The sequence below is a fragment of the Diadema antillarum genome, unplaced genomic scaffold (assembly GCF_040938485.1).
Source record: "Diadema antillarum isolate AM-2024a unplaced genomic scaffold, OU_Dant_1.0 seq00001046_RagTag, whole genome shotgun sequence".
Taxonomy (NCBI): Eukaryota; Metazoa; Echinodermata; class Echinoidea; order Diadematoida; family Diadematidae; genus Diadema; species Diadema antillarum.
This window is the reverse complement of record NW_027271877.1, coordinates 225,001-238,377: the sequence shown is the minus strand read 5'-3', so window position 1 is coordinate 238,377 and position 13,377 is coordinate 225,001. Positions and strand designations below refer to the sequence as shown.

The window sequence follows — 13,377 nt, the reverse complement described above, 5'->3', positions numbered from 1 at the left end:
CAAGAATGTTACACCAGCACCGTCTTTTCACTGGTCGCAGTGGGTGTAGTGTTAGTGTCACAGGTGTTAAAAGAATGTGTGACGTAGCCTGGTAGATGGTGAAAGAATCATTGACATGCGGTCCATGCTGTGCATTTGGTGTGCTGCTAATTTGTTCTTTTTTTCTCCCGCTCCAATATGGAAATTGGGGGGGGGGGGGGGGGGACTATCAAGTTCACTTCATTGTGGCATCACACAAGCACACAGTTCAGGGTAAACAGAGTTGAATGATGCTCTATACAGTTTTATATAGCACGAGGAGGGCTGAACGGCAAAAAATAGTCACTATAATATGGAGGTAAAAATCTCAAAGTCTGACTCCGAATAATCTGACTTGGTGAAAAGACTATAGTATAAGTGGAAAGAAAATAACGAACAGCTAGTGGGAATGTGGGTGGAGTGGTCTAGGCGTCAGCGGTAGATGACTGACATGCTGCTGCAGCCCGTGCAGGAAGAGGCGGGGCAGCACGGGGCGCTGGCCCGCCTGTAGTCCGTACAGCCCGTCCAAGTTGGACACGATGCCCTGAGTCGGGTGGTAGTAGAACGGCGGGGCGAACAGTCGCTGCATCGAGGCCGAGTAGCTGCCCGCTTCGGCGAGGAGTTCGAGGCCGACGGCTGTTTGGCGCTTCCACTTCGTTCTGAAGGGATAGAAAGAAGAACAAAGTAAAGATGGTATGTTAATGAACTAGTCGAGGCAACTTTCAAATGAAGCAACATTAAATACACAGTGGGGATTGACATTACAAAACTTGTTGGGAGTTCTACCTTCATATTCAGTGGCGGATCCGGGGGGGGGGGGGGGGGGGGCGCACCGGGCGCGCGCCCTCTCTTTATTTTTTGTTAAAAACAAAAGAAATAAAAAGAAAAAAAGAATGAGATGAAACCCGGAAGTGGCAGAGAAATATTTCTTGCGCCCCCCTTTTACGGAATTCCACCCGCCCTTCTATCGATTTTCAAATCCGATTCATGATTTCAAAAACTTCATTCACGCTTTTGTTATCAAGCATCGATTAATATGACGTAGATAAAAGAAGAATGTAAGCAAAATGATACGGATTGAAGTGAATTAGAACTGTAATGGGGGAGATTAGTTGAGTGTGATTGTGTTTTCTATCAGTGCTCTGCAAAAGTTCGTAAAGTACATCGACTCGGCTCATATTTTCATATGCGATTTCATATTTTGTTTCTCTTTTTCTCTCCCGGTGCTGCTTATGGTCGCTCGTTCAGGCTTCTCCCTCCTTTTGGCGAACAAAGGAGAAATAAAATGGCTGAAGAATGGGGCGTTAAAGGGCCAGGAAACGCTCTTGGGCTCAAATTGTTTTTGTTTGTGTTCTCGGTTATTGTGACCGAGGCATAAAGTAATTGTCCCCCTGCCGGGCTTCTTTCCTTTCTTTTCATTTTTGGTTAACCCCTAAAGTAGAGCACCACATTGTCAAGTCTGTTGCAGTTTAAAAGAGACAAAAAATTGAAGGGAAGTCGAGGGCTTTCGTTTTCCACGGGCAGGGATTGCGTTATAATAATTGGCACGAATGAGTGTGGTTCGTTAAGTGTACTAATTGTGTATATCACACACAGACATCCACGCGCGCGCACATAATTATTGTACAAACGCGCACGAACACTCTTTCTTTCTCCCTACCTGTATCATTAATACATTGGACTATCATAATATCATATAATCTTATTCCCCGGCGAAACAACATTTGCTCCTGCGACAAATATTGCTCCGGTCTAATTTTCTCAAAGGACTTACAGTTAGAGTAAAAGTTATAAGGGTTGTGATAGGGTTTTAGGTTTAGGTTTAGGTTGATGTGAGGGTTAGGATTAAGGTTAGGGTTATGTTTATGGGTATATTAGAAGTTATGTTTAGCTAAGCATGCAGATATGTCATGGGAGCATTTGTCGCAGGAGCAAATGTCATGGAGCCCATCCCTCTCCAGTCCCTTTCCCTCTCTATCTATAAAATTATCTCTTCATCTCATTTTTGTCTCCCCCTTCTTTGTTTCTCGCCGTCTCTTAATAATTATTATCATGTTTTCATTTGGGGTAATAAAATTATGACCCGAAACGCCTACAGAGATGGAACAATAGTTTTAGGAGAGAGAACGTGTGCTACCACCAAGTCTACAAGCCTCATAACCAACTGTCAAACCACCCTCACCGATAACAATTTCTCTTTTCAATCACCAAGTTGATATGATATCGACAAAGAAAAGTGGAAAGGGTTAACCGGAATACATGAAACACGGTCGATCTGTTGCGATGTTGTTCGCCAAAGCGTGAATTCTGTACTGAGTCGTGTTTGATTTGATGGCTATTTATAATGGCATATGCTTGGTTTGCTGTATGCGGCAGTAGATGAACAGGCCCCCAAGAGGTGTCCAGTTTGTGTAGATTCGACTCGGCGTAGTGGTGACCGATGGTCGCCTCTTGAGGGGCGCGACCGCAAAAGTTTAATCATCCACTTCTGTGGGGGTTTACTCTTGTTTTTCCGCCATCTTATAAAGAGCGCGCGTCCGCTCAGCCAGATGTTGGAACTGGGAAGTGCCGCTTACTTCGTTTATACATTCTATAAAGCGTATATTAGATAAGTGGCATATCGGCCCGACCTTGTTCTGCCGTTGGTAAAACAAATTAATTGCATTATCATTATTTTAATCTGATTGACCTGTGTCTTTCTTTAGCGGCATTATTTGTTGCCATCATGTCCATGTCCCTCAGTAGGTGCCTACAACCGTTTCGCATTAGTTTCCATCTCCATAATCATTATTGTATTTCATATCTTAGACAGTTCCATTACGTTTGTGTGGTATCCTCACAACTGTGTATGGCTAAAATACGCAATTGTTCTGTAATTCATTATATTTTATTCAGGGCAATATCTGAATAAATCACGGTTGTAATCTTTTCATGGCATTCATTATAGATGCGAATGCTGGAGATGGCTTTCTTTACGAAGAAGTGGAAATACTGGGCCATCATTGTGACATTTTCTTTGGCCATGGAACGTGTAGTGTTGGTGTAGGTCTGCCCAAGGAGGTACAAGGCGAACCTAGTACCTCTTTGGTTTGCCTTCCACATCATTTAACAGTGGACAGAGGTGGAGATGTCTTGTGGTTCTAAGCTGTCATCTCCCACTCACCCTTACCCCTTTCTTACCCCTTTCTCACCCCGCCCTCTTTCTCCATCTCGTCCTCTCCTCCTCCTCCCTCTCCTCCTCTTCTTCTTCATCTCAGTTGTCCCTCCTGTCCTGTCTTCTTCGCTCTCCTACCTCCATGACTGCCGCTTCTCATCTCATCCCTCTCCTCTTCATCCAACCTGTCCTTCTTCTTCATCGTGCTCCTCCTCATCTCCTTGCTTTTCATATTCCTCCTCATCTTCCCCTATTCTTCTTTCCATCGTAACTCCTTCTCTTGTCCTCTCCGCCTTGTCCTCCTCTTACTACCACTTCTCTTCTCCTCCCTCTCCTCTTCCTCATTTCTTTCTTCTTCATTGTGCTCCTCCTCATCCCCTTGCCTCTCCTTTGCACCCTGCTCTTCTTCTTTTTCCTTCAAATCGTAAGCCTTTTTAGCTCCTTTCCGTTCCATGCACCTTGTCCTCCTTCTTCTACCGCTTCTCATCCCCTCTTCCACTTCCTCTTCCTCCTCTTCCTGCCCTCATCCCTTTTCCTCTCCTCTCCTGCACTTCTATTCCTTCTTCCACTACCTCCTCCTCATCTTCATCTTCCTCTTTCTCTTCCTCCTCCTCTTCCTGCTCCTCGTCATCCCTTTTGCTCTCCTCTCCTCTCCACATCTCCTCCACCTCCACCACCTCCTCCTCTTCATCTTCTTCTTCCTCTTCTTCTTCCTCTTCTTCTTCCTCTTCCTCCTCCCTCCTCCTCCTCTTCCTCCCACCATTCTCCTCCTTGTGGCTGGTGGAGGATGTGCCTTGCCAGTTCTCGGAAGAGAAATCGCTCCATTACCGCCTGTATCTGGGCAACTACCTCGCTCCAGCAAATAGATGAAGCGGGATAAACCGGATACAGTATGCCCGCAACAAACGGAAGAGCTTTTGCTAACAATGCACCACATCAGCCATACACAGATGTCCACAGGAACTTAGCAGGCGGGATGAGGGGAAAATGGGATTTCCATTTCAAAGCCGTCTAGGACATCAAATATGTATGTCACTCTATTGAATCCAAAGCGGATAAACTGGAGTGTAATCCAGTGCCGTTAAATGCAATATCATCGAAGACGTTTCAATGGAAGAGGAGACGATGGGGGGAAATCCCTGCAGATGCCGGTAGCGTTGTGGACTTCTTATTTCCAGTTTAAGCGATTTAAAGTGGGGGCAATTCCCCCGTGGTTTCGCATTAACTCTGATAGTCCCGACTATTCAGAATCGCGTTGCTCGGAGGGGCGCCTGGGACACGGAGGATTAAAAACGGTTCGCCTACGCTTCTTCCCTGAGTACAGGAATGATCGTTTAGATTTTTTTGTTCTTCACCCTTTTGTCATTTTGGAAATCGACGAAAGTAAAGGACATCTCCCCCTTTCCGCGAATAATCCTTGCAAATGTATGAGCGTCTCGAAGCTTGTTCTGGCGTAATGTGAAATTATTCAAAGCGGACCTGTTGACTTCACGTTATAATGTCTTCCGGGGGTGTTTTTAGCATTTTTGGTGGTTTCAAATTCCTCTTTCCCTCCCCCCCCCCTCTCTCTCTCTCTCTCATTTCTCTTTCTCTCTTGCTGTGTAAAAATTCACCTACTTTGTGAGTCCGGAGTAGTTGATGCCATTCAGCAGCCTCACATTATAACTTAAAGAAAACGCCATATGGACTCTCTTTTTGTCATGTAACATAAAGGCGTAACTCCATTCAGATTTTCGAGATGACATCAAAATACATGGCAATCGTAGTTATATGTATTGTGTATAATCTATATCTTTATATCTATACTTCTTAGGGAAACATAATATAATTATATCTCCATTTTCCTACGTGTAATGACGACAGAAACTCTCAAGGGTTTAGTAATTGAGGCATCTCTGAATGATGTCCGTGTAGCAGATGCCGATCAAATTCACAAATATACGCGATGCCTTCTTACAGATTGTTATTGACATAATATTTAGATGAAGAAATAACTCGTTATGGAATGATGTGCTAATGTTATTGTTTTGACGTCTAAAAAAAAGGGGCGAGCGACAGAATGAATAGAAAGCAAACACTCTTAGACCACTTAGAAAAATTGATGTAAACTCAATGCATTCACAAGCAATTAGAAGCGATGAGAAACGAAACGAAAATCATAAACACGATAAAGGGCATTATGATATGAACCTTGATATTGCTAAATATTCTCGTTGCGTTGTTTTGTGGGGAAGAGTAGAAAGAGCCATTTTATATTTTAACGACCAGAAAGGAGGTGGTTAGGAAGTAAACAATAAATGAATATCAATATCAATATCAGTCAAACAAATTGGTCATGCGAATGTAGGTCCCATTAGGATTAAACTAAACAACAATGAGGCAGTAGTTACAAAGGACTCGTATCCGTTCTTTCTGGGCCGATTCTCGGAAAGTCGTTATTGTTCAAAAGTTGCTTCCAGGGCGGATTGTCCGCCGTTGTATTTTCTATGGCACACCGGAAGTAGAACGCTCCGTGACCCTAAACCGATTACTGCCACATTGCTTCTGATATCAGTATCGCTCAGAGGCTATATTAAGATTCATGCTGGAAATGGTGAAGGTATTCCCTACCTTCCGCTCTCTAATTACTTCTGCCCAACTTAAGATGAAAACTGCGCGGTCCATACATCTTTCAATATTTTATTGTTACGCATTCACCACGTAGAAGTTGTCATCATTAATGATGTAATGATACCCCCCCCCCTCCCCATAACAGAGCTTCAGCCCTTTCAGAAATGGAGTTGTTTTGTCATTTGCCGTAATTCTTTCTTTCAATCTATAATTGGAGTCCTCATCCTCTTACAAGGTTTGGTGTACGTGCGTTCATTCTACATTTTTTGTAAGATCTTTTCGAGAATCATCATAGTCAATTATGTATTTTCACGGTAACATTTAAGAGATTCGTGACGAAAGGTAGCCGCAATGAAAACGCATACGTCCATCGTAAATGAATATCACTGAAAATCATCAACTGAGTTCTACACGCCCGATATTAGAACCAGTCTTGCTTTATTGCAGGATGTAAAGTCGACGCGCGCAGAAATCTTCAGAAAACGCTTGTTAAACAGCGCCACCTCTTGACATTCACCGTATACGGTCACTTGTCCCATGTGAGCTGATGTGCAGCAATTCTCATGACCATTTTTTCATCCTTGTTCGTAAAGACTGATGATTTTAGAGAGAATAGAGGATACCTGGCCGAACATTATCCATAGGAAACAAACCCTCAAAGAAATGACGAAAAAACGATGAATCAAACCAATCCAAAGTCTGCTGCTATTCAGAAGAAGGCCGTGTGCGCGACATGAAATTTCGCCGTGAAAAGGTTTGCTGCAGTGCATTACAATCATCAGCTATCCTCAGTAAGACGCGGTGGCGTTATGGAATGGAAGGAAACTGACTTCTTTATGCGTAAGGCACTGCAAGCCAAAATTAACACTTTGTGTACCAGGGACGTTGGACAGTGTGTACAATGCTAGGGGTTTCTCTGTGCCAGTCGGCATTCAAGGCACAAAAGGGGTTAAAGTCTCAGTCAGAAGTGCGTGGAGTTCAACCTGCCAAGGCGAATATGCCGAACGATATAAAGAAGAATGCCTGTGGTTCTAAAATACATAATTATGACCAAGATTTATAACCCCATTTTATCATTCGTAGGTCACTCCTTTTTTTTTACTAGAGACAAACTACGAATGGCCACAGTTTCCGAACATAAGTATTCCTCAAAGCGATATGACATCAAAATCAATAGTTCATCAACATCGTAAAACTATTTTGCAGGTGAAAAAAAAACCCCAGTTCTATCGCTCTTATAGATATTAATGTTACAAACGATTCCGCCCTATTTGTTTCGTTTTGTTTATATGTTTTGGCGACCGCCGATCTATTGACGCGAATGTGGAAATGTACCCACCTGCGATTTTGGTACCATGTCTTGACCTGGGTGTCGGTGAGGTTTAGGCTGGCGGCTAGCTCCATGCGGTCCTGTACCGACAGGTACTTCTGGCGTTCGAAGCTGCGTTCCAGCGTGTTCAGCTGGTGGTCGGTGAACGCCGTTCTCGCCTTCCTGGGCTTCTTGGTCTTGCTTCCCGCCGATGCGTCGCCACCGTCATCGAGATCACCATCTATAGAAAAAAGAGAGAAAAAGAAAGTTGCACTCCCTTTAATATTGGTTCTCCACCTCCTCCTCCTCCTCTCCCCATCCTCCTCCTCCTCCTCCTCCTCCTCCTCCTCCTCCATATTCTTCTGCTCTTTCTCCTTCTGCACATTCTCCTTCTCATTGTATCCACCAATACGACGACCACGACCGCCATCACCATTATCACCACCACCACGGCCACAACACCATCGTCATCAACATCGTCATCGATGTGGTCATCGTAAGTGTATTATTTTGTTTGTGTCGTTCTCCTCCGCGTTCCAGTTTCGTCTAGTTTTCCACCTTCCAGGTCAACTTGCGAGTAAACGTTGACTTATTGGCGAGAGATCATGCGCAGACAGTATCAAGAAAAGACAGACTATAACCAAGGAATTTGAACGAATACGAGTAGATAATCCAGCAAGACAGTCTGTTGAGCAGTCACAGATTTTCTCATATTCTTTGCAAGTCGGTGTATTGACAGAGCTTGCTGTCAAACACTTATTTACTTCCTAAACTTCTACAATAAGTTGTTTTACTTCTCTAACTTTGTTGAACAAAAGTCCATAAGAGGAGTGATATTTTCCGCGTTAGAGTGATGCGGGAAGTGCTGTTTTTTTCATCGACGCACTTAATTTAAAAATCAAAGTATTTACGAGATTCAGTGGGTTTTTCTGTTTTCTTTCACCAGAAATGAAAAGACAATACTTTGATAAAACAGTATAATCGGGTGGGATTCTAATTTGTGAAAGAATCAAAGCCCCACGGAGTCCTGAATACGCAGACTATCAAGCACCTTGTCTGAAAACTTCATTTCATATTATAATGCTCATGTCAACGAGCCCGTTAAATGCCCGACAATTACTTAATTAACGGGCACCTACGAATGATGTCGACTGCAAAACACGTTAATTGCTTACGCGTTGCGAACACGAATTAAGGCCTGTGCGTATTAGGCCCATGTGTGGAAACAGTTCGTGCGATATTGATACAATACGGACGATCGACTAACCGAGTTTTGAATCATACGTATAACTCATCCCTTGACATCAGAGTATGTATAACAGAAATCTTGTCGTGTCTGGCCGACGCGTGATTGCTCTTTAAGGGTCTGTTGTGAAACGTGTCAGACATGATGACGTGTCCAGTACGAGACAGAGAAGAATAAAACCATCAAGAGAAAGAGAGTGAGAATGGAATACAGATTTACACTTATTACTCCTAAAAATGGCATTGATCCAAAATACACACACATACGCGCGCGCGCGCACACACACACACACACACGCACACTCACATTAAGATATAATTATGGGTATGTGATATCTATTGATAATGATTAATTCATGTATTTATTTAGTGATGTGTTTTTACTTATCTATTCATTTACTTCTTTATATATTTATCTATCTATTTGTTACTTATTTATTATTTATCTATTTATCTATTCATTCATTTATTCGCTTATCTATGTATTTGTATTTTATTTGGACGAGTTCAAATAACTGCTGAAAATGATACAGTTTCCGCACAGCTCTTTTTGATATATCGGAAGGTATGATTTGTTCCAGAGAGCTAGGCGTCTTATAAAGTGAGAGAATCTTTTAAAAGGAGCAGTTAAACGCCCCTAATGTCCGCAATTGACATTCTGCTCTTCTACTTGTCGGAGTTGGCTGCTCTATTATTTAAACGGCCGCATCATCGCCATCATTTATGGTATGGCGCTTCAAAGAACGCAGATAACGAGCCCAATTCGTCATCTTATAGGATCATGTTTATTTTTCTCCTATACCCTGCGGATGGGTGAGACTCTTTACGCTTGGGCCTAGTATACACACACACACATACACACACACACACACACACACACACACACACACACACACACACTCTCTCTCTCTCTCTCTCTCTCTCTCTCTCCCACTTTGTTATCGCAGACACACATTCAGCTCCTTCTTGTCAAGCAGGGTTTGCTTCGCTTTATATAATTTCAGTCTTCATCTCTCTTCTTCTACTTCTCCTGGTGCATTTTTTTTTTCTTTTGCCTTTGGCGCTTTACGGCCGCTGTATCCCTTTCCCAGTTGTCACCTTCTGGCTCGTTACGTAGTAAATTATGCATCCGCAAATTGGTATTAATCGTCATCGGATATTTGTAGAAGGGAAATGGTTCGAAAATCCACTCACGATCTTTCATCCCGAAAAAAACTCACTCGTCACCATCAAAGGTTAATTTATGATGAGCCCCTTGGCTTCTTATATTCCCTCCTTCCGATTTTTCCCTCCCTTGCCCCGTCTGCTGCGATTGGCCTCCATAGGACGGTTTAGTTATGGTGTTGAGAATTGAATGTTTGCTTTGGAATGTATACTGTATGGGACTACGGGGAATATAGCTCAACGTGTGTGGAATGGTAAAAAAAAAAATGAAGAACTCGACATGTGCAGTATCTGCTATAAACCGCTGCGATACACAGAGCTTGCAACGTAAAAAGAAAGAGATCGCGCCAATATCTTGATTAATGGTGAGAGTTATGAGTGTTAACCTCTCGGTTGGAGATCAGAATGTAGGCATATATAATATGTGAGTCGAGGGACGTTTGAAATGTTTAATTTGACATTTCGTTGAACAAAGTTCTATCATAAAGCACATTTAATTTTATTTTATGAATGGGTTTCCGCTGGAACAACGCAAGAGGGAAAAATATGAATTTGTTACATCGACCAAATAAACGTATATGAATCATGAGAGCTATTCTCTTCTTGATAAAGATCATTCCTCCTTGGCTTAAATCAAAAGTCACCATTGGGATGTGTGCAAAATGGCGGAAGTTGAGCACTCGGCATTGTGCGCGTGGTGAAGAGAGACACGCGTTTAGCGACAGCGGCGCGGCGACTCCTCAACGACGGAGGAAAAAGTCGCCCCCAACCGGCAGGGTGGGTGTTGCGTCGCTCACCGGCGCACACGTACGCTTCATCGCTCCCCGTAGGAGATGAGGAAAGAGGGGGAAAGGGAGGGAGGGAGGGGGACGGATGATTAAGATAAAGACTAAGTAAACTAACGTCAAACACGGTTGTAAGGACAAGATGGGGGAAAATGGGACGCATTGAAATCGGCAAAGCGCAAGGAGGTTCGTGCTTTATCCAATTACGAGTGAATCAATAAATTATTAGGAATTAAGATTATTGATTCGCTTTGATGACAGTAAATATAGCATTACGAACAACATTGCCGAGTTCATGGTCCGTGAGCAGTTAATCAGGAAAAGTATGTGTTCGGGAATAATCGTAATTAATATGTTAGGCTCCTAATTCATCGTGCAGTAACTTTACCCCCTCCCCCCCCCCCCCCCCCACCCCCCGTCATCCCACGAGTGCTATTTGTGGCCTATTTTCTAGTCAAGAAGTCAAGATTTAACAGCGCTACGGGCCGTAACTGTTTGACATCAACCTAATCAAATTTAACTTTAGGTGTATGTCTGGGTGTCCTTTTTTTTTTTATTCAATCATCCTATGAAAGTGAAGAAGCGATAAAATTACTGCCGCGACATGAATATATCGTACGCTGCTTACTTCCGAAAGAGTGAGCAAGACAACGTGATGTTCAATGCCCTGAAACACGTTTAATGTGAGACGGAAGACAATGAGCGGCAGTTAAGACCGACCGCCCCCTAGCGGGAGGAAAAGAGCTCAAACGCCGGTCTCTAATCATGAGTCGAGAAAAACCTGCACCTTTGTCGACTAAACCAATTCCATTCATCACCATGTATCATCATGCATCATTCCGTGGATGTCTAACCGCGAGCAATTAATAACAATAAATAGATGAGAGCAGCTTATAGCAAACAGAACATCGCGGGGCACACCACGAAGTTCCATAAAGTTTAAGGAAGGGGGGGGGGGTGTGACTGTGGGTAGGTGTGCCACTCCCAATGAATATCCAAAGGAGACACCACCCAAGATCGATATCGAGGACAACGACACAAATTATTGCCTTCTCTCTACAGAGGGATTATATTCTTCATCGCAATGGCATACAATGACAGGGTATACATTTTCGACAACACCGCCCAGGTAGGAAGAGATATCGGATAACATTGCATAAACCGTAAGAAAAATTCAACATGACGTGTTAACGATATCATACCACCTTCACCATCACCATCACCACCACTACAAACTACACTAAAGGAATTGATCTCTCGTCAGATTTAAGCAACCATAAAAAAAGGAAAAACAACAAGAGTTGTTTTTGCACTTTTTTGTTTTTCTTTTGGTATCCTTTCTCTGGTACACTAAATGCAGAAAAACTTAATGAATTACTTACGACCTTTTTGCAAGATTGAGCACCAGTCCGGACATCCTTGCGGCAGTCCGTCAGTCCGTAATTAGTTTGATCAGAACTCTAATTGTTCGCTGCCAGATAACCATCCAATTCATTCTTTGAGAGGAGCAAATCAGGCGTACCAGATTATCAAGCCTATATGTATTTGTGTACTGCTTTGATTTAGCGGTATTATAAAATCATATAATGCTCGCTTCATCCGTATACCAGATAATATTGGAAGTACTTACACCTCTTACTAGCTTTACCACGTAATAGATCAGGGCACAGGACTTGCATTGAAAAGCAAGTGCATATTAGAGACAGATTTGAAGTCAAACTTTTTCCCAAATCCATCAAATACAAAGAGCCGATCTATTCAAATGCGTAAATAGGACGTGCGCTTGATGGTGACTTATGGACCATATTATCATCAATTATGGACGATTAATCAAGTTTTTTTTTTTTCTATCAATATATTACCGATATATTAACGAGATCATTGCTATAGGAGCGGGGACGCGAAGAGGGGTTTGCGGTGCGCTAAGTTGATTGGCTCGGGGTACAATCTTTTTTAAAGTCAAAACGCCAAGGTCAATCCGAAGAGAAACAAAGGGAGTGGTTCATTAACTCGCGAGAAGAAAAATTAGTCGCTCCATGATTGAACATATCCGGGATAATGATGTATCATGATCATTCAACCAGTCAACGAGAAGGGTTGTTTGGGTATTCAAATACAAAAGGCGGCAGAGACAGATAGAGAGAGAGAGAGAGAGAGAGAGAGAGAGAGAGAGGGGGGGGGGGAGAGAGAAGTAGAGAGGAAAGGCGAGGGCGAAAATGTGACAACAGACTTCATGAAATTCATCGAATACTCATTATTTGCGAGAAATAGCATTGTCCAAATCTGAACAAAAGATCGTTATAAAAAATGAAATTAACCAAAGATGAGTTTTCATGGGATCCGTCCAAAAGTTGAACGGATTAATCACGAACTTTTCTTATCTTACGTTGTAAATACGAATATATTTTTAAAAATCCCTCTATCGTGAAAAAGTCAACCAATAGAACCTCGATGAGGGAAGTTATGGGATGATTAACATACTTTAGTAAGCTTCTCTCTTCTCTCTGTGCTCTTAAATTTTACTGATTGAGATCAGTCATCTGTAGATTTACAAAATGAGATATACAGACATTTTTTTTCGCTTTTATGAACACTAATTTGTCTTGAAACAATTCAGTATGTTTTGCCATAACCCTATGATGATTTAAATGATAGCTCCAAACAAAGGAAGTTGTAGAATGTACTTTTAAATCACGCATCTAAAATCAACAGGGCAATATGTATGATATACTGTATACAATGATGTAAGATAGTGATTCGATTGTTCCATCAAAGCCCCTTTCTTCACCCGTATCTGCCTTATTTGCCCCCCTTAGCTCTAGAATGTAACTGAGAACAACCCCGCCCCTGAGGGTAAAAAGCATTCTTAGTATGTTGAAGTCCGGCAAATGTGATGATTATGACAAAATTATTACAGCAAAATTGCATTTCAAAGAGCCCGGAAAGACAATGTATTATTCCGAATATATTGAAGTATATGTAGTAACAACCCGTCAACCCGTCAGCAACCAGTATTTCGACGCAACAATCCGCCGAGTTTGAAAATCGCATGAATTTGTTCTTAGTGAGTTTCGCTTCCAATAATGCCTACA

The 13,377-nt window shown here is 42.4% G+C and overlaps 1 protein-coding gene across 1 annotated transcript in view; it reads right to left on the bottom strand.

Moving 5' to 3' along the window:
• Positions 1 to 418: 418 nt before the first annotated feature.
• The window catches only part of LOC139743083 (uncharacterized), a 21,258-nt gene continuing 8,299 nt past the window's right edge, over positions 419 to 13,377 (bottom strand). Inside the window, exons 3-4 of the mRNA XM_071653590.1 lie at positions 7,122 to 7,332; positions 419 to 677 (exon numbers count right to left, since the gene is read on the bottom strand). Of these exons, the coding sequence (XP_071509691.1) occupies positions 419 to 677; positions 7,122 to 7,332 (470 nt within the window). The remainder of the gene's footprint in view (positions 678 to 7,121; positions 7,333 to 13,377) is intronic.